This window comes from Schistocerca cancellata, chromosome 1 (genome assembly GCF_023864275.1).
Source record: "Schistocerca cancellata isolate TAMUIC-IGC-003103 chromosome 1, iqSchCanc2.1, whole genome shotgun sequence".
Classification (NCBI taxonomy): domain Eukaryota; kingdom Metazoa; phylum Arthropoda; class Insecta; order Orthoptera; family Acrididae; genus Schistocerca; species Schistocerca cancellata.
Window position 1 is genome coordinate 1,023,818,225 of NC_064626.1, and position 23,378 is coordinate 1,023,841,602.

Here is a 23,378-nt window from a genome sequence, read left to right on the forward strand (position 1 = left end):
ACTTAATTTGAAAAACAAAAATTGCATTACTGTGTACATTTAAAATGAAACTATATTACATCAATATTTAAAGACAAAAAATATTATTAATCCAGTATTGGTATTTATTATGAATAATTATAATTTTTGTATATTATGATTTTAGCACAAGATCTCTAACCTAACCTTACAACATGTACACTGGTTAGTTTATGGTGTATACTTTACAGGAGATAATGTTATGAAGTACAAGTACATTGATGCATGTAATCTTGAAAAAAAAATTATTATTACATCTGTATATGAGACTTGAAAGTCTTCAAATCGATCATGGAATAAAACTTATAAAATTATAACTCCAACCTGAGGCTATTTTATTTATTATTATTATTACTATTGATGATGTCAACATTTTTGGGGAAACTGATGGGTGTAGACAAACATCTAGGTGACACATTTTGTTTTTATGATGGAATATTATGAATTATTCTCAGGTTATCAGCTGAGTGGTGGTGTTGTTTTGTCACAATGTTTCGATGAGTGCGAAACTCATCGAAACGTTGTGACAAGACGACACCACCACTTGGCTGATAACTCAAGAAGAATTCATCATTGGAATACACTGAGAAAGACTGCAATTGCATATACGATGGAACATATTTTGGGATAATGAAAATAGTAAAATGGCCGTGGTGTCTATGGCACAGTGTGCCCTATCTTTGGGGACCTTTTTTCTTTGGACTAGAGAGTCTGGCATGAATTTTCTGCTCATGATATATGTAACAGCCATAACTGTTGTATGCACAAGTGTTCAATAAATGTATATTTCACACCGAAGTGAGTTAGTTAGACATTGTGGTCTATCCTTCATGTACATCTTTACCTTTGGGATGGCTTGGCGTGCCAGCAAACTTCCAGGACTGTGAATCGAACATTACAATGCACTGGGTAGCACATTCTCATTTACATACTGTTGCATCATCCCCCCCATCCCCACCCTCCACAAGCCGTTTCAGCAATGCCGGTCGCCTCGACTGCGCTGGTTTCCGCGACCATCACACCATGGTTGCACCATGACCACTTTCTGCTTGCTTTCATAATGGCACTGGCCATTCCATCTGCACTGGATCCCAGGTCCACCACCCCATGGCACTACCACGACCATCTCCCGCCCACTTTTGCAACAGCACTGGCCGTTACACCCACGCCTCTTTGTTCGTCAGGTTTGCTGGCTGGACACACCTTGACAGCTTATACGCCCACCACCACCTCTGCTCCCTCCATATCACATGCTGCATGCAGCCACCGCCCCACTCACACCTCAGGTGACACACCATTCACCACTACCGCACTTTCAGCATTGGAGGCATCCTGCTCCACCTGCACGGATCCCAGCTCCCGGTACAGACTCAACATGTGTTGCCAGGCAGGTTCCCTAAGCTACCTGCATTGCAAAAAGACAACTCAAGAACTTGGTTCACCTTAGTGGACCACTACCTGGACATCCACAGCATTTCCAAAAGCGGCACCCATTTTGTCTGCCTGGTAAGCTATTTCCACGCACGTACGGACCTCATCAGTGATTTGCTCCTCTCACTGCCCACCTCACACAAATGTTCAATGGCCAAATTACTGCTCATTGAGTGTCTTTCCTGCCCTCTGGTGGAGGCTATCCATCACATTATACATGAGGAGCATCTTAATGCGCACCGAATCATCACATGCATGGCATACCATACATCGACTACCTGCAGCCACGCAGCAAGGTGGCCCAGCACACACCTCTACAGAGTCTTCTCGCCAACCTGCTCCTGTGTTGAGAATTCCCCCACCTGCTGTTTTTTTTGCATCACCGTGGATGAATCTCCAAGATGCACCTGCATGTGCCTCTCCAGATTCTTCGTGCCACTTCACTCATGCATTGCACCTTCCATCGCCGACTACAGCCAACACCTTGCCTATGTCATCCTTGTTCATCATGCTCAGTGAACCAACGTTGCTTATGGATACCTTCTTGACCCCTCATGCTGACTCCCCTACACTATTATTGGCCATAGTAATGGCACTTGCCATAAGATTCACACCACTGATGGCCCACCTGTTTGTTATAAGGCCATGCATCTTAACGCTTCCAAACTTCTGCGCTCCAAGGAAATCCTTCAGGATCTGTTGGCTTTGGGCATCCTCCACCCCTCTGATAGCAACTGGTCTTCCCCTATTCACCTTGTTCCCAAAAAGGATGGCACCTTGCGCATGTGCAGGCACTATAGGTCCCTTAATGCCCACACCATTATCAATAACTACCCCATACCGCATATCCAAGATTTCACACAGTTGCTTCATGGTCCTACCTTTCCCTCCATATTAGATTGTTCCAAAACATATCAGCAGATTCCTATGCATCCACTGGATATTCTGAAGATGGCCATTATCACACCCTTCAGCCTATTTGAATGCTGTTACATGCCTTATGGATTGAAAAATGCTGTCCAGACATGGCAGCAGTTCATTGATTCTATTTTGCTTCCTCTGCCTTTTTCTTATGCTTACTTAGACAATATCCTTATCTTTTCTTCCTCTGCTGAGAAGCTTCAAGTTCAACTCACTTCAGTCCTTCAGCCCTCGCTGCCAACATCAGTTATCTTCCTTGGCCATTCAGTCTCTGCTGATGAGTTCTCATGTCGAAATCATACTTAAACTTCCTCTCCCCGAGGATTATGCTCAGCTCCATCATTTTCTGGGTATGGCAAATTTTTACAGCCACCATATTCCTCAAGCTACCTTTCCCACATCTGCCTGCTAACCACACCACTGAATCTGGAGGAGCTTGCCCGACTACAAGCCAAAGATGACAATACACAGCAGCTAAGATCAGTCAACAGTTCATCGCTCTCTGTCCAGCCCCACGTACTACCGGTTTGGCAATCCCTGTCCTTTGTGACACCTCCACGTGCATACTTCAGTCCCTGGTCCCCGCTGCCATAGGGTCTTTACCACCTTGCATGGCTTAGCTCACCCTGGGACATGAGCCACAACGTGGATGGTTATGGAGCACTTTGTCTGGCCAGTGTCAAGCAAGACTGTCATGCTTGGAGCTGTGGGTGTGTTCCATGACAGCACAGCAAGGTCAGCAGGCATGCCCAGCTTAATCTGGGCAAGTTTGACATCCCTAAGGGGTGCTTCTGACACATCCATATCAATGTCATTGGTTCCCTTCCTCCACCTGAGGGCTACAGATACATCTAGTCAGTCATCAACTGTGTGACCCGCTGGATTGAGGCGGTCCCCCTTACTGACATAATGGCTGAGACCGTTGCCCGTTCCTTCGTCTCAGCTTGGGTTGCTCACTTTGGCTGTGCCCTATATCTCACCACCGGCCAGGGACAGACACCAATTTGAGTCTGCACTCTTTGCACTACTTTGTGAACTCTGCAGCGTTGCCAAGTTTCATATGACAGTTTACCAGCCGCAGGCGAACAGCCTCATCAAGCAGTGGCACTGCACACTCAAGGCCACCCTAATGTGCCATGGAGTTCTATGGCTGGAGGACCTCCAATGTGTCCTGCTGGGTATTCGCTTGGTTCATAATGAAGATCTTAATGCCACGCTCGCTGAGGCTCTGTAGGGCAAGCCACTCCTTCTTCCTGCTCAGTTCGTCAAGGAGTCACCTCCGGTCGCATCCAAGGATCTCTCTGCTCTGGTTGAGCATGTCCGCACGCACGTCACGCACCTCCGCGCCCCCTTGCACTGCCCCCCGAGCCCCCCCCCCCCCCTCCCTCCGTGTTTGTCCACAAGGACCTAGCTACATGCAACTATGTTATGCAGCAGAATGACACTGTGCGAGTAGCCCATCAGCTGCCCTATTTGGGCCCTCACTGTGTACTACGCCTCAGTACCAACACGTTTGTCATCCATCTCCACAGATGGCCCCAGACAGTCTCAGTTAATGGACTTAAACTGGCCCTGTCTTTGGTTGACTCATCTCTACCTGCCGTCAACTCTCACGTGCAGTCATTGGACCCACCAGGCTGCAGCACCACCGACATCACCACTCCCACTTCCCACTTCCCACGTCAACCACCACCTGCACCCACCACATTGGCACCAAGATTACGACTTCTTCTCGTGAGCCTTCCCTCTGCAGCACTCTGCACTACCGGGAGTGTGTGTGTTTGTGTGTGTGTGGGGGGGGGGGGGGCCTCTAAGTCATCTCTGGCACAGAGTGCCCTATCTTGGGGACCTTTTTTCTTTGGACTAGTGAGTCTGGCATGAACTTCTTGCTCATGATATGTGTAACAGCCATAACTGTCATATGCACAAGTGTTCAATAAATGTATGTTTCATATCAGACTGAGTTATCTCTCAACTGATCTCCCATGGTAACCACATGGATAATAGTGAAAAACAGCTGTGTTGAACTACCACCAGAGTGTTTCTTCAGAGTGTATACACAGACAAGAAAAAACATTTCGGATTCTTCCCGGATTTCCCAGTTAAAAATACACTTTTTCCTTCATGAAAGCACACTTTTTCACGTTAAGTGACAGTACTCTTTCCCTCAGAGCTATAAAATTTATCAATCCTTTGAATGGTAAAGGTTTTATACATCAGCATATAAGTTCCCAGCAGTTTAGAAAACAAATGCAATGACATGTACACTGCGTATTTTGTTATTACAAAAGTATAAACATGAATTCCACCAAATACAGCATATTGGTTTCCAAACATTTGAAATTGATATTGCTATGAGCCTTTGTCAGCCAGTCATAGTTCATGTCACGTGACCTCACCAGCCACTAGCATGAAGACACAAATAGGAAAAGTTAATGGTTTAAATTAATATCCATAATGTATAGCTACAAGCAAAGCTAAGCTTTCAGATATAATACTGGTTCTTCATTGCATGTGTTACCCTTTAAGGTTTACCAAACACAAATGTGCCATTAAAATTTAAATAATGACATAAGTGGCTGGTCTTGCAGGCTTGAAATGTTTCTAAATGGCTGGTCCTCAGAATGTCATGTTTTGAATGACAGTCAAATGCTCTCTGATTTGAAAAATTTATTGGACATTCTCACACATAACACAATTCATCCTGAGTGAAAGGAAATATACTTTGAAAGTAATGCTTCTCAAACCAACATTCCCAATTTTTTCCCCGGGACCTGTTAAAAATAGGTTTGTCTGAACAGTTGCCAGGAGAGAAAACAGGTATTACTGTGCATGTGCAGCTACTATGGCACAAGAAGTCTGTGCTTGGTGTTTGCTCATGTGCCTTTCGTTTCATTTCTGTTTGGAATTTCATACCCCGTGGGGCATCATGTGACGGTGGGCAGCACTGTAGTATGTTGTTCGGAGAGGACAAACGGAGTTATTGTACTGAGGACAGCTGTTATATCCTATCCAGATAAGGAATGCAAAATAAGAAAGCAGTCCTTGGCATAATATTCATTAAAAATTAGACTCTACAATTCTCAAAAGTACGCTGATATATTGCTGATGTGCTATGTGGTAACTTAAACATAGATTTTTTTTTATTCGTACTCTACAGCACGTATCTAGCATTTCCAATCAGGTTTACATAAACACAATACCACAAAAAAGCTAGTTAGAAGAAATACAAATTTTTTGCAAAAATAAAAAAAACAGTTGTTTGTATACATGATAACTATAGACAATAAATTTTTCAGACTTCTTCAAATGGTATATGAAATTACTTGGTTATCTGTGGAGCCAAAAAGCTATATAACTGACAGTTTATATTCTACTCCAGGAATAAACATAAAGCCTTGTGGGGAGTTAACAATGATAAACCATGGTGTGGTGCCAGTCTATAAACTACCCAACAATGGGGTTCTGTAAATGTAAGATGTAAACAACACCAATTACAAAATAACATCAAGCAAAGAGGAGGTACCAGACAATTGTTGAAACACATCTTATGATCAAAAAACATTGTTTTTCACAGAAGGCAGATTAGTAAAATTCTGCTAAAGCTGTCAATGTTTTATAAACAAAACATTTTATTCTTTACTACTGACCAAATTTGCCCTCTTATTCATCTTCAACTGAAGAGCATCAGAATTTTGTAACCATACTAAAATGTATAATTTGGCTTGAAATGCACATTCGTATGTCCAGATTTACCCTGAAGTAGGTTCCTATCTGCTATTAAGCTTTTCAGTGTGGTTTTTGGGATGCTTATTTTCTTGGAGTGCCATTACTGTATTATCTCATGTTTGGTTCTTAATTATGGTATCCATACCAGAAGATGAAAATGTGCCTTTTAAATTCAGCTAAAAGTCAGAACTAGCCAACAGTGTGGAATGAAATCCTTTGTTTCAAATAAATTGGCTGCCTCCACAGAAGGGATTAATAAAACCCAGTTTCCTTACCAAACCAACAAAAGTAACTTCATTGTTCTGCAAGACAGTTAATGCTTGATTCCCAATCATGTGGGAATAAGATCAAATCAGAGAACAGACATTAATAACATGTTTTAGTCTTCTGTAATTATGTGAATGTATTTTAATTCACTTGATAGCTCCAAGTCACAGAAATCCTTTTTGTTTTCATTTTATGTGAGAGCTATAAATGTAGAGAAAGCAGCATTATTGCAAAATGTAAATATGGATCATGTCAAGGCTAAGCACTCCCCCCCCCCCCCTCCCCCCACTACAACTCATATTGCCTCTATGTATGCATAAATCTGGCTGCTTGGGGGCACCAGAAATTTTTTTCTGGCTGAATTTGGCTGCTTGCTGCTCTGCTTACACATCCAATAGCTACGCTTCAAGTAGCAAAAGTGGGAGAGCTGCTCATATATAACTTCAGCTCTGTGGATGCATGAGAGCCTGCTGGCAGCTGATCAAACAGAACCGATGGAAACAGTTGTGGTGTCATGCTCACTGAAACCAGTTTGTTGTTACTAAGTATTGCATAGTTTTTGCCCCAAAGCCTTTGTCATATTCTGCTGTCAGGAGACGCTTGTGAATGCACTGTATTTTGTATAAATAGCACATTTTCTTTGAAATTTAAGTCTCATTTTGTTGTTTTTCTCTTGGTAATGTTTTATTGCTGCAGTATTATTCTGCAGTATTGGACTAAAACCTTCTTTGTTAGAGTTTCAGTTCTCATCAGTCAACATTACAAAAACTTAACTGAAAACTAAAACAATGAATATTTCCAGAATTCTAAAAAATTCCTAGGTTTTCCCTGGTTTCGCTCTGGATAAAAAAATTCCTGTGCTTTTCCCAGATTTCTCAGCTGTTCCAGAGTGTATGCATCCTGTTGTTGAAAAAAAAATCTAGGCTATTCATAAGGACTTTATGCCAGAGGGAATTTTGGGAAAGGGGGGGGGGTGCTGAAATGGAGCAAAATGGAATTATTCCATCTACCACCAACCACTTCCTTAACTAAACAAATCTTCGTATCTGGTCTGTCAATTGATCTCCCACTTATTCATGAATGCGTGTTATACCACATGTGCACAAAATTACCAAATTATTATTCATGCAGTACTTTACATAATCTTATTAGCCACATTACAGTTTCCAGTCAAGTGATTCTATTGGTATATTTGGTTTTGATTAAAAATTGTAAATTAAGAGAGATGGTGATTGAAGTTTTTCCGTTAGCAGATAATCGTGGAATGGTGTGAGCTAATAATAGTTTATTCACAAATATGCTTTACTCAGTGGATAGCACTATTTTTATGCTTTTTGTAATGATTTAAATTTTTTTCAAAAACTCATTACCTAAGGAATTATCCACGTTTAAAGTTTTGCTACACCCAAAAATATTTAAGTTATTTGAGTCTCTAAGCTTATTTTTCCCACATTTGACTTTTTTTACCCTAATTTTTATGAATCAGGTAATGTATTTGTTTTTAAGAATTTGAAAAATTAGAGAAATTATTAACCTAAGAAATTTACATTAAAATTGGTAGTTGTAGGTGCTATATTGTATCAACCACATAGTACACTGAACTTAAATATTTCAAAAAATTCCTGGAATATAGTTAAACAAAATTACAACATCATCTAATAGACCAACATTCCTACTGATTTTGATCCTTATATTATTATAAGCTATAATAACAGTCACCAATTTCACAAAAAGAAGGTGTGATCAAAGAGTAACAGAAATTTTTGTGTTTCTTAAAAAACCTTTATTTATTCATCAACACCAGCTTTGTCTCCTTGAAAGTAATCTCCCTCAGATGTAATACTCTTGCACCAGCACTTTTTACAATTTCAGAAACACTTATGAAACTTACTTTTTGTTATGATATTCAGCCCCTTCAGCAGTTATGTTTTATCTTATTAATGGTGGCAAAATGATGTCCTTCCATGGTTCTCTTCAGCCTTGGGAAGACGCAGAGGACCATGTCCAGCAAATACGGTGGCTGAGGCAAAATAACAGTTTTGCTTTTGGTGAAAAATCATGAAGGACCATTGAGGCGTGAGCAGGAACATTATAGTGATGCAATTTGCACCACAATTCTGTCACAGTTCTCATTGTTTTCTTCAGATTGCTTCACAAAAATGCCACATAACTTCCAAGTAGGATTCCTTATTGACCATATGACTATAAGATAAGAACTCATGATACACTACCCCATTGTGATCAAAGGAAACAGTGGAAATAACCTTCATATGTGATTGAACGTATGGATTTTTACTTCTTTTTTATTTTTTTATTTTATTTTATTTTTTTTATTGTGGCTCTTCAGTGGTTTCCATTGGATTACTGGGTCTTGGTTTCAATGTCATGCCCATATGCCCATATTTTGTCACCTGTTATAACCTTCTTTAGAAGTTCTGGATTATTGTCAACTTCATTCGGCAATCCCTGAGCAATATCTATATGATGTCATTTTTGCTTGAAATTCAACAATGTAGAAAAAAACTTTGCTGCTACATGTATCTTGCCCAAAACATCTGAAAAAAAAATGCTCGCCATGAGCCAAAGGACATCATCAGAAACCTCTCTGATGGTGATTCAGTGATTTTCCAGAATGATTTTCTTTACTTCTTTCACGTTGTTGACAGTAATTGATGTGCTAGAGCATCCAGATTGATCATCATCTTCAACAAATTCTTGATCCTCTTCAAAATGTTAATACCACTCATAAACTCATGTCTTACTCACAGATTAGCCAAAAGCCAAACTCAACATTTTGAATGCAGTGCTGCAGTTGATTCCATTTTTCCAGCAAAATTTCTACATCTACATGTGCATGGACACTCCACAAATCACATTTAAGTTCCAGACAGAGGGTTCATCAAACCACCTTCACAATTCTCTATTATTCCAACCTCGTATAGCTCATGGAAAGGACGAACACCTATATCTTTCAGTATGAGCTCTGATTTCCCTTATTTTATCGTAGTGATCATTTCTCCCTATGTAGGTTGGTGTCAACAAATTATTTTCGCATTTGGGGGAGAAAATTGGTGACTGGAATTTCGTGAGAAGATTCCATCACAACAAAAAACACCTTTGTTTTAATTATGTCTAGCCCAAAGTCCTGTATCATTTCTGTGACTCTCTCTCCCATATTTCATGATAATACAAAATGTGCTGCTTTTCTTTGAACTTTTTTGATGTACTCTGTCAGTCCTATCTGGTAAGGACCCCACACGATGCAGCAGTATTCTAAAAGAGGACAGACAAGTGTAGTGTGGGCAGTTTCCTTAGTAAATCTGTTATATTTTCTAAGTGTCCTGCCAACAAAACTCAGTCTTTAGTTGGCCTTCCCCACAACATTTTCTATGTCTTCTTTCCAATTTAAGTTGTTCCTAATTGTAATTCCTAGGTATTTAGTTGCATTTATGGCCTTTAGATTTGACTAATTTATTGTGTAACTGAAGTTTAACGTATTCCTTTTAGAAATCATGTGGATGACCTCACTTTTTTCGTTATTTAGTGTCAACTGCCAATTTTTGCACCATTCAGATACCTTTTTTAAATCATTTTGCAAATTGTTTTGATCTTCTAATGACTTTATTAGTCATCTGCAAACAATCTAAAACAGCTGCTCAGCTTGTCTCCCAAATCATTTACAATACATAAGGAACAGTAAAGTGCCTATAACACTACCTTGGGTAACACCAGAAATCAATTTTGTTTTACTCGATGACTTTCCATCAATTACCATGAACTGTGACCTCTCCAACAGGCAGTCACAAATCCAATTTAATGCAGATTCTTTGAGCCATCTTTTTGGAAAGTAATAATTCACCATGTGCTCAAAACATGTAAACCTTTTTGACTGTCAACAATAAACTAAATATTCAAAACAGCTGAAAATGCAATCCTAAATCAGGAACATATGTACCAATGAAACAAAACAAAAATTAAAAATTGGAAGTATAAAGACCACAAAATTAAAAAATTCCCATTCCTTTTTTATCACACCTCATAACAAATGCCTGTCTTTATATATCCCCTCCAGACAATGAATCCTCAGTTGATGTCTAAATTTCAGTTTGTTAATATCTCTTTCACAGTGTCTGCTCTTACATACAAGGAATCCACACCAGGTACCAACCAATTGACTTCTTAGTGATGAAGTCCGATTGTAGAGCTCAGTCAAGTATATCTCTGTGTCAGCCATCTCATTAACAGCATTTAGTTTCTTTCTCATTAAGAGTCCGCACTTGGGAAACATCATGTGTCTGTGCCTAGTTATCAATTGTCCACCAATGTTAATGTCTGCTTTAATTATTTTATTGATTTTTGTGTGTCAACAACATGAAAATTTGCATATTGCTATCAGTAATCAGAAAAACTACTGTGTACAGTGACTGTGCAATCAAAACTAACTTAGTGATAATCATCCATCAGTACTTGCATGTGAAAGTACACTGTCTGAATGTTTCATAGTTAATTGGTAGTTTGCACTTATGATTAGAGTTATATGTAACATCTTAAAGACAAATTGTGAGCGATAAAAAATATGAAAACCAGAAGAATTAACTGAATACTGTGGTGTGTGTATTATTTAAGAATGCATCATAAAACTAGAGTACAGCTAGATGATGGACATTTTACAATTCACTACTGAGAGCAATCAGGAAATCACATGAAGGCTTGTTGCAGGTTCAGTGAAATTCTGTTTTGAAATAGAATAGGCATGGGAGGTAGTGATATCTAATACAGCAACTGAAAATTTTTACAGTTTTTAATGTGTATGAAAAGGTTATAATTTTTCGTAAAACATTATTCTTCAGATACACATTTTGACGTGGGACTTTGAACTGCTATGGGGGAATGGTTAAACTTTTTCTTCCTTTAGTAATAATAAGTATTTTTATGCTTTTGTATGAATAATAAGACATTTTCTCCATGGTTTTGAAAAGAAAACATATATCCCTTTGTCTTAAACGTGGAAAATACTTTAAGGGTGGATTAAAATTTAATATTTTTGTACTATCATGGAGAATTATATGCATGATGTTTAGATAGCTTATGCTATCATGCAAACTGAATTAATATCCTCTCATCACAATGGAACAATATTGTCACATAAAAGTAAAATTTGATGATGTATCTGGTAATTTTTGTCAAGACTCAAAGAAGTCTGTGTGACTCTGTAGGAGCTGACTTGGAAAAATTATGATGCTTTATTAGTGAAGTATTATGTGAAAAAACTGCTGTGTGTTACATGAAAAAAATTATGTTTCAGAATATTATTAATCAAATATGATTTTCACATTCTAGAATTTTTTTAAGTGGTGGTTAATTGATTCTCTCTGCAATGAGAAATATGCTAAAATATCTGATTAAGAAGTTAACAAGGCTGGGGGGGGGGGGGGGGTTGCAAAATGCAAGCACAACAATAAAGATTTCACTGTTTTTCCTGAAAAATCATAATTTTGAAGAAATACACAAATATGTCATGTCTTATAATTAAAGATAATTTATTCTTAAGAGTTTTACCTTGTTTTTGAAAACAAGAAAAAATTTCCAATGTTTGTCAAATGTGCTTTGAAAGAGAGCCAAAACTTTTCTTATGAGTTGGCTAAGCTATTGAAAAATTGACATCGCTGTTCTAACAATTTAGGAAAAGGACAGATCGCTACTCATCATAAAGATGACATACTGAGATCCAGACAGGAACAATGAAAAGACTGTTACACATTTAGCTTTTGGCAAAAGGTTTTTTCAGAAAAGAAAACAACACACACATACACACAAGTATGTACACCTTACACACACAACTGCCATTATCGGCAGCTCAGACAAGAATGCGTCATGTTGAACAAAGGCAGCAAACTGGAGTGGGATGGGGAAAGGGGAGGTAAGCAGGGTATGGGTTGGGGGAGAGAAGAGTACTGTCTCGCTGAGTGTGCAGGGACTAGATGGAGGCATGACAAGACTGCCAGGTGGAGTGTTGGGAGGCTGCGGAGCAGGGAGGTGGGAGGGGGGAGGGGGACTGAAAAAGAGAGGAACAGAGAAAGGGAAAGATAGGGCAGATCCATTGGCAGAAGGTGGCATACATTGATGGTGAGGGGGCCCAGATAGGGAGGAGGTAACAGGACAGAGGGGGTAGAAACTGGTGGGTGGAGGTTGTGGGGCAGTAGGTTGGGATAATGTTGAGAGTGGAGAATGTGTTTATAAGGATAACTACCATTTGCAGGGGTTGTGATGCAGCCTTTGAAATCAAGCATGTTGTTCAACTCTATGTTGTGCCACATGGTAGACCATGGTAGACCATGCTCTTGGCCACATTTTGGTGTTGGCCGTTCGTCCAGGTGGACAGCTGGTTGGTAGTCATACTAATATAATGAACTATGCAGTGATTACAGTGGAGCTGGTATATGACATGGCTTGTTTCACAGGTGGCCTAGCTTCTGATGGGTTAGGATAAGCCTGTGACAGGACTGGAATAGGATTTGCTGGGTGGTTGAATTGCACAGATCTTGCACTGGATCTTCCACAGACATATGATCACTGTGGCAAGGGGTTGGGATTTGGAGTGCAGCTGAACATAACATGCTTGATTTCACTGACTGCTTCACAACATGAGCCATCTGGATCCTCCACTCCACTCTAAACTGTGCAGATGGGAGTTATTCTTACAACACATTCTCTGCTCCTGTGATTATCCTGGCTACAGTAACATTCTGTCCTCGCGCCCACCACCCAACAGTTTTCACTCCCTGTGTAACATCATCTCCTCCCCATTCCCGTCTCCCAGCCTCTTTGTTTGCCACCCTTTGCCAACACACCTGCCCCCCTTTCACTGCTCCTCTCCTTTTTGCTCCTTTTTGCCCACCTCCCTGCCTCACAACCTCCTGACACTACACCTGTTGGCATTCCAGTTCCTGCACACTCCGCCAGACAGTGTTCATCTATCACCCACACCTATACACTGCTATCCCTTCCCTACCCCTCTAGATTGCTGCTGCTATCCCATGTGATAGTTGCATTCTGGCCTGAGCTGGCGGAGTTGGCGGTCATGTGTGTGTGTGAGATGTGCTTGCTTGTGTGTATGAATGCTATGCATTTCTCTGTTTCTCTTTTGCTGATGAAGGCTATGGCTGAAAGCTTTGTGTAAGTGTCTTTTAATTTTCCTCTCTGCAGCTTAACATGTCTTCTTTATGGTAAGTAGCAATCCATCTCTTCCTACAGTGCTGAACATTTAAAAGGCAGTGAAATAATGAATCTTAAAGAGATTTCACTACATCATTTAATTCTATAGTTGTATTTCATTAGAATAATACTAATTATAAATCAGTAGATAAAAAGATTCTTTCAAATAATTGTGTGATTTTTTTCTGTATCAGACTGTTATTGATATTCTAATAGAGATTCAGGCAAATATATGCTATGTACTTTTTTTTAAACAACAATGTATAGGTTTCCTGTTACAACCAAATATGAGAAAGAAATTTCTGTGAAATTGTACAGGTTCACTTTTTCCTCACAGTCGATGTTAATTGCAATAGTAGGACATTAAACCATTATATAAATTGTTTCTCCCTTTCACTAACTCTTACCACACAGTATCTCAAAAACTAAACCTATACTCAATACCATTAGTACATACACTGTATATTTTTAAACAACACTTTATACGAAACAATATTTATGTAATAGTCTAGATGTGGTGTGATAATGTGTTGTTTTGTTTTCTTCTTCACAGTCAAGTTTTAACTATGATAGCAGGGTATTTAAAAAACTAGCCGAATATTTCAGATGGTCATTTGTATGCTGTACTATCATGAACAGGTATTTCAGGAAACCAGTTCTTACACTTTACCACACAGTATCCAAAAAACAAAAAATGTTGTATATTCTAAACTTTTGTAATTGTACTGTGTACAAAAAACTAAAAACGAAAACAATCCTTTGTTTCATTCATATCTTACATGATTTATTATACTTTCGAGTTCCATTTTCTCAAGGTGGCTAAAGTCAGTTCCCAGGGATACCCCCTATTATGATATGTATCTAGTTCCTGTATATATTTAGCAGTTGTGAAGCATTTTCAGGTTCACTCTTCACCAGTGGAGGTGGTGCAGTGGTTAGCACACTGGGCTTGCATTCAAGAGGATGACAATTCAAACCTGCGCCCGGCCATCCTGATTTAGGTTTTCTGCGATTTCCCTAAATCGCTTCAGGCAAATGCCAGATGGTACCTTTGAAAGGGCACAGTCAACTTCCTTTCCCATCCCTCCCTAATCCAATGGGACTGATGACCTTGCTGTTTGGTCCCCTCCCCCATGCCAATCAACAAACCAATCAGGTTCATTACTACATTCTATAATTTTACAGAATGTCATGTACATTCTATTCATAAAATATCAATTTGGTTTATATAAGTAGTTAAGATGTTTTAAATATTATATAAGTTTGCTTTCTGTAACAACACCATATCAAATGAAAGTAAGGCCACCTATAGCAAATCTAGGGAAAGCTTCATCTACTCATGCTACTGCAATAAAAAACTACTGTAAATCAATGCTGTGCCAACAGCAGACTTACCCTACTCTTTTTTCGAAAGAAGATACATACTGATGATGACAAATAAAACATCACAAGCAGTATCATAAATTTAAAAACATTCTATGTTGAAATAATGGAATAGGCATACCATGATAAAACTATACATGCAAACGTGCAACAACAATGGCAAATAAAAGTTCATAAGAGATGTTTCACAACATAGTGTGGTGATTGTGCCTGAAACTGTTGTAAGGCTTTTGTTTTTATCATTCTGGCTGATGAAATGATTGACATAGCACAAAAAATCTATAAGAAATAGACGTTTTGATTGTAGTGATGAAATTTGGTAATATGTGCTACTACTTAGACAAAATATTTTTTTTTCTCTCTATGCAAGGGGCACATCTTGTGGCTACCACTTTAGGTACATGCACTACAGTTGTACTGAATTATTAAAAAAAAAAAAAAACAAAGCAGTAATATTTCAGTGTTTATCAATAGTACATGCATGTTCAAATATATCTGTATTTATTGGGACAAAAATTAAAATACACCTATGCTCTTGAGTGATCTAAGAAAGCATAGCTACGTTACGTATTCTGACATGCATGTTGCACCCGCAATCAGAGAACAGAAGATGAATCTAGCAGCATGAAAATTCCTGGACAATAACAAAGACTCTCAAGATCAGTGTGTACATTGAATGGGTTTGTGATTGAACAAGAAACATTAAAACTCAGTGCCTTAAACTTCCGTCTCACAACTACTGACTCCAGAACTGATTGGTGTCCTAAGTAAGACTCACACAGTGTTTTGTGGTAAATGTCTCAACAGGTAGACATTTGTGTCTTTCATCAACCAGTTGAAATCCCTGAGTCTTTCAAAATTACCAAAGTGTCATAGAAATCCCTGATATTGCCAACTTATTAGGATAAAATCAATTTCCATGAGAGTTCATCATCCTGCTGACTGCAGCCTAATGTCTGCCTTCCATGCCATATGTGGCGTTCATTTATGGAGCTCATTTAGGTCTCTATTTAAGAAGCTCATGATATTGCCAACTTATTAGGATAAAATCAATTTCCATGAGAGTTCATCATCCTGCTGACTGCAGCATAATGTCTGCCTTCCATGCCATATATGGCGTTCATTTATGGAGCTCATTTAGGTCTCTATTTAAGAAGCTCATGAGATTTGTGGTTAACATTATGAACTTATTTACAGGGAACAGCAGCATTCACTCACTGATGAATGGTCTTTAGGTTATGAACACACCACTAACTATTGTTCAAAAATCAATGCATAATGTACATTTTAATAGGTAATAGGCTGACACAAGTCAGATCATACTGTGGAAGTGGTGATATAGGTGCTGTCAAGGCTACAGGCACAGGAATGTGACTTCTCCTACCCCTTGTGTTCCTGTCTTAACGTTTCCCTTGCTGCCTCTACTGTGTCATTCCATCCAAGCAGCATGATAAAGAAATGACTCCTACCCAACAGATGTCAATTCCTAAAATGCTTTATGTGGGAGCAGTGCACTTAATTCACACACCTGTCATTACACAGCTCACTTGCGTTCGACAATGCAGTTCTTGTTGCTGCAACTGTATGGTCAGTGAGCAGGTACTGAACGAAATGTAATATTTTATTTAAGGCTTCCAATTTACTCTGATTTATGCTGACTGAGGTCTGGAGCAAGATGTGAAGTGGTAGAAGCACACAAAAAAAAAGATGGAGGACATATTTGATTCAAATGCGTCTCCAGTGGTTACTTTTGGTACTCAGTTGGCAAGATCTATTGTGTAAATAAAAGGGAATTAAAGACTGAGACTTATGTGGCTGATTGATGGTATTATGGGAGTTTTGTACCTATAGGAAGTTGTACTCGATCATCCTCTTTCTTTATTTAGTACATCCAATTTTCTGCTGCAGAAAATATAATTCCTTCAATAAACATAACAGATCAAAAGAAGTCAGTATCCAGGGTAGAGCATACTAAGTTTTTGGGTGTACATGTAGATGGGAATCTTAATTGGACAATTCATATTTTGGATCTCCTAAAGCGACTAGGTTCAGCAGCTTTTGCAATCAGAATAATTGCCAATTTTGAGAATGTAGAAATTAGTAAACTAACATACTTTGCATACTTCCACTCTCTGATGTCGTATGAAATAATATTCTGGGGCAACTCAACACTTAGCAAAAGGTATTCACCGCTCAAAAGAAAGTGGTTAGAATAATGTGTGGGGTTCATAGTCACACATCTTGTAGGCATCTGTTTAAAAGGTTAGGAATTCTTACAACTGCTTCACAGTACATTTACTCAGAAATGAAATTTTTTCTCAACAACATGGACTAGTTTAAAATCAACAGCAACATTCAGGATTACAACCATAAAAAAAGGAAAGACCTACACTATTCTTTACTTAACCTATCTTTGGCACAGAAAGGGGTAAAATATACTGCTATAAAAAGTTTTGATAAATTACCAGGTGAAATGAAATGTCTGACAGACAGCAGTAATAATTACTAAAACAAATTGAAATTGTGCCTCCTTGACAACTCCTTCTATACCATAGATGAATTCTTGAATATGAGTAAATAAATCTGGAGATATAATTTATGCATTTTGTGCCATTTAAGGGAATGGGATAGATAATAGAAATATTTAGGTATAACACTGTAATGATAAAAAAACACCTTGTTTCCTGTGTGCATTTCCTGTGCATTTGACACATTCCACATCATAGGGGTTTTCCATGCTATTGATCAATGGAACACATAACTGACTAACTTTCTCATTATTAATTTATGCACTATCAATTATCTGTGAGGAGCAAATAAGATATGCTGTTTATATGACATCTTGCTAAAAACAGTGTACAATAGCTGTCTTCAACAGTAAGATTTAGATTTTCTTTTACTTTTAATGTTTTTGAAAGTTTATTCAAGCTATAATTTATTTGTAATGATGACACATGTAATTTTTTGTGTGTGATATGTTTCATTGATACAGTTCATTTAAGTAATATTACTCAATCACACTTACTTTTTATTAAAGCTATTTTTAAAATTATATGATCGGCTAATAAATTTTTAAAAAATTGTAGGAAGATAGTCTTACGGGAGACTGGGGTGGGGTGAGTACGCAACTTTTGATAATTCTGCTAAGGGCACTGGATCAGTTCAGCACAGTTCTGGACACAAGAGTTGAAAGCTTTCATTGTGACACTCTGGATTTTAATATGCAAGTTGGGCACTTTTTTCTGTCAAGCTCCGTTCATCTACTACAGGAATACTTTACATTCACCTAAGTGTGTTATGGGAATTTAATTCATGAAATTAATGAACTGGTAGGCAATATTGCTCACATATTATTATTTAACATTTATTTGATTGTATTATTGTAATTATAAGTCACAAAGGTGGACAGGTAAATGCAGCACCTGTTATTCTCTAGAGACTACAGGCCTGTTTATCTGGTGGCCATCCAGATTTAAGTTTTTGTGTGCCTTCCAAAATAGTAATAATAATAATAATAATAATAAAGTGTGTCTTCCAAGCCATATGTGGTGTTCATTTATGGAGTTCATGTAGCTCAATGGGGCTCTTAGGTAAATACTGACATTACCAATGTCTTCCCCTTTCCTCAGGTACTATTGAAACTTGTACAATTATATTAATTGTTATAATGTGCATTTCGTTAGTATTACTATCACTATATTTTTAAATCCGAAATGTTGTTATTCCATAATTTCTTTTCTTTCAGCAAGTTTTGTGTGCTAGTGATTCTGTGATAGTGTGTCACTGACACAGATGTTCAGTTGACTAATAATGAAATTCATTTAAACAAGCATCTTCTACTGCTAACATGTATCTGTATTCTACAGACTCTATTGACTTATAATAGAGACCACATTACAGACTTGTCCCAGAACACTTTTCTCTCTGTTGTGTAATGGTGACATCATCAGTGAGTTTCAGCTTTACATGGACACAACTTGCAACAGCTGCATGTGCTCTTATGCCTCAGTTGTACAGCTGAGTAACAAGAAAAATGTGGAATACGGTATTAAATGGCTAGTATTGCTGTTACAGTCATGTGACATTGTCTCACATATTACTTACTTCTGTGATAAACTTTATACTTTACTTTCACCCAGTTCACCCTTTTGTCTCTCAATCTTTGTTAGAGTTTCCTTTTCATGGATTATGCTTCATATTCGTACTCTAATGAGCACCACATAAACTATGCTAATATAAAAATGGAAGCATTGATTGCCATGAAGTTATTAAATTATGTACTAGGGGTGTTCAAAAAGAAATGAGCCAGAGGCATAATAAGGCCTTTTTAAGGGGACCAAAAATAGCATAATAACAGGAAGAGAGGTCTAGACTGTATGGAGGATAGCCGAGAACCTCCCATTTGAATTTCTGCAGGAGCGCCATGACTGTGTTGGCTGTATGAGGCTTTGCATTGTCATGGAGCAGAATGACCCCAGAGGTGAGATTGTCTGGGCGTTTTGATTTGATAACTTGGCGAAGGGTGGTCAAGGTTTGCAAGTAATGCTAGGCATTCACTGTTGTCCTGTGCTGCAGGAAGTGAATCAGAAGGGGGCCAAAGAAGAACATCAGCATAACCTTCCCTGCACTTGTGTGGATGGCCTTGGGTGTTTTTGGTGGTAGTGACCCTGGATGCTTCCACTGGAGACTTTGTCATTTTGATTCTGGTTTGAAGTGATGACACCATGACTGATCTCCAGCCATCACTCGTGCCAGGAACACATTCCCTTCCCGAGCATAGTGCTGCAGATGAGTAAGACAGAGGGCCATTCAACATGTCTCCTGGTGTGGTCAAAGACTGTGGGGCACCCAGTGGGTACACACTTTGCGCATGTGCACTCATTCCTTCATGATGGTGTGAACACGTCCGATGTTCTATACGACCATGGTGGCTATGGCTTTTACTGTCACTCGGTGGTCCTGGTCTAATGAGTGCATCCACCAGCTGGACGATGCCATCGGTAATGAAGTGTGGTGCTCCAAAGTGTGCATCATCATCTAATGACACCCATCCTCCCCTGAAGTACTCTATGCCTTGACCCTTGCAAGGGGCATGCAGTGTTCGCTGTACACTTGTGACATCTGTCAATGAATGTTTGTTCCTTCTACTCCTTCCACCGTCAGAAAACAAACAACACCTCTTTGCTCTTCTGTTGATGCCTCCATGTCACTGTTTGCAATGTGACTGGCCGCATTGGCCAATTGACGCATGCTGCTGCTAGCTCTGTATAGTAATGTGATTACACATGCCACGATATTACCCTCTTGTCACTGGTTTGCACATTCCAGACTCTGGCTCATTTCTTTTTAAAAGCCCATATATGTTAACAATTTGCTTGTCAAAACATTTTATGAGGCAACAAATCATTGCTTTTTAATAGTACCAACCATTGCCTCACTAGTAGCTCAGTGGGTAGCAGCAGTATTGCAATTGTCAGACCCACACCAAACATTTTAACTGCAGGCCACACGTCATCTAGTGTGATCCTCACAAATCCAGTACTGGAACTAGCTTCTTCACAGTGCAGCTCACTGGCTGGCCGTTTGCCAAAATAGCGATGCCATTCTCTCTTGACTAACCCATGCTCCATCAATCTTAACAACCTGTCATACAACAGAACATAGTATATATTGATCACCTCAGCAGCATGTAAGTTTTCAGCATAAATAAAAGACACATTACTATACATGTATTTAACGTACGAGATACCATACGTTTTTGAGTTAAACACATTCTTTATTTACTTATTTTATTATGTGAGTAAACAGTGACACAAAATGGATATCACAGATCTAATGAAAAGAAAGTTATGATGCCAACAAAAGAATATTCTATATTAGGTAATTCTAGTCCTTAAAACTTCAGAAGTGTCTAGATATGGGAAATCTCTTTTCAGAGACTAATCATCAAACCTCATCGAAAAGCATTCCTCTAGTTACAATCTAGTTCTGTAATAATGTGTGGCACAGATGCCAAATATGGTCTTGCAAGGTAGTGTTCCTTGCTTTTTGCAGCAGAATCAGTCACCCAAAGAACATTGTAACTAAAATAAAGTAAATATTACAGAAAAAGACTGTTCTATGGTTATTTATTTGGATGTTCATCATGCAGATGGTGTATATGAGGCAGAATGCATTTATGCATAATTTTGTGAGAGTTATTACACAATTGTGTGTGCTATCTTTGAAAAAATAGAACTATTTTAATTTTCCTGGATGAACAATATTCTATCTGCACAACTACAATGTTATACTGCTGAAACACACTTGTTTTTCAGTGTTACCCATTACGGAAACAGAATCTTATTTCAAGAACATACAACAAAACAGGTCAAAATTGATAATGTTTATTGCAATACAAATATGAAGAAGCTGTAGCAGAACATAGACTCACTGAAAAACTTAATACAATTTTGTTTGCTATTCCACTAAATATGTACATTGAGCTTTACATCCTCAGCCATCAAAGAGTTTTGCAGACCAATGTGTAAATCCACTATTTACTTTGTAGCTGCTGATAAATATCCCTTTCTTCAGCTTGGGAAGCAAATCTTCATTTTATGTGTTTTTGATTGGCAAAAGTTTATGATACCAGACAGGGAAAGCAAATGTTAGCTATAGGCAGGTTTCTTCTCCCAGTGTCTCTCAGCTCCTTTACTAAAATTGGTCAAACCACATCTACAGGATGTTATGACTTTTCTCCTCAGTGTAGTAGTTCATCATGAAATTTGTAGCCAGACATAATTTTATTGTGAACAAGCCTATGTACAAACCTTGGTTTAGTGCACTGGGATCCCCAAAATCCTCTTGATCCTGGTTCCATCTAACAGACAAAGAAACTGTTGTCTTTGGCATTGAAAATAAATCCAGTTATCTGTGTGAAAGGCCATTTTGTTTCTCTATGTAAGGGAAAAATATTATGTTGTTGGAAACTAGGCTCTGCCAAGAGGAGTGGGCCTACAGCAGATATATTAAACAGATATTCCATTTTGGACTAAGTGTTAGAAATCTGCAGTTGGTAATGAAATACAACATTTTGGCTGCACAAAATGTGAGCAACTATTTTTCATTATGAGTAGCAGCTACAACATAATTGTACTCACCCTCTCAGGTGGCAGTTTTTCAGAAACAAAATCACGTCTTCTTGACATATATAAGCACATCCACTATTCCTCAGTCCCTTTTGTTTATTGTTCTACCACCCACAAATATTAACATCATGACAGTTCCCTTTATTAAATAACTTCTGTGCTCCATTCATAACCTCAATTTTCAGTGTGTCACCCATGATGCCTTCACTTACAACAATAGTGGTCACAACAAGGAATTTTGTTGTTCACTAGTGGTATGAAAAAGTTCAAGGCACAAAAAATTTAAGAAGCAGGTAAAGGAGGTCAGATATAATGCTATTCCGACTCTAACTCACTTTCAAAAAAGATGTTAGTTACAACATTTGAGACATAGTTAAGCACATCTACATCTTAAATTTTTCTTTTTTCCCATTATATATGTAATACATATGTTAGAGTTCAAGAAAAATCTATTTTTTTTTTTAATAAAGCAGGAATTCATAAAAATTTTATTATTCGTTGAGTAATTTCCTGATTTCTCACAACAGTAGTATAATTAGTTTACTTGGAAACAATTTTCATAAAGAAATAGTCATAATTTAGGATTCATCTTGAACGCATGTAAGAGAAATTTACAGCAAGCTTATAGATTAATTTTGCTAAATTGATACATATAATTTCAGAGCCCTTATTCTTCTATCGAAAGTAGGAAAAGGAAGAGAAGGAAATGTAGTAGGTGAATATGGATTGGGGCTAAGAAATGAAAGAGGAAGCCACCTGGTAGAATTTTGCACGGAGCATAACCTAATCATAGCTAACACTTGGTTCAAGATACATGAAAGAAGACTGTATACATGGAAGAACCCTGGAGATACTAGAAGGTTTCAGATAGATTATATAATGGTAAGACAAAGATTTAGGAACAAGGTTTTAAACTGTAAACCATTTCCAGGGGCAGATGTCGACTCTGACCACAATCTATTGGTTATGAACTGTAGATTAAAACTGAAGAAACTGCAAAAAGGTGGGAATTTAAGGAGATGGGACCTGGATAAACTGAAAGAACCAGAGGTTGTACAGAGTTTCAGGGAGAGCATAAGGGATCAATTGACAGGAACGGGGGAAAGAAATACAGTAGAAGAAGAATGGGTAGCTTTGAGGGATGAAATAGTGAAGGCAGCAGAGGATCAAGTAGGTAAAAAGACGAGGGCTAGCAGAAATCCTTTGGTAATGGAAGAGATAATGAATTTAATTGATAGAAGGAGAAAATACAAAAATGCAGTAAATGAAGCAGGCAAAAAGGAA

General features: G+C 38.3%; 1 protein-coding gene across 1 annotated transcript in view; it reads right to left on the reverse strand.

Annotated features, from left to right (window-relative positions):
• Positions 1-23,378, reverse strand: part of LOC126162844 (uncharacterized) — a 95,367-nt gene that overhangs the window by 1,873 nt on the left and 70,116 nt on the right. Inside the window, exon 10 of the mRNA XM_049919612.1 lies at positions 20,392-20,607. Within this exon, the coding sequence (XP_049775569.1) occupies positions 20,392-20,607 (216 nt within the window). The remainder of the gene's footprint in view (positions 1-20,391; positions 20,608-23,378) is intronic.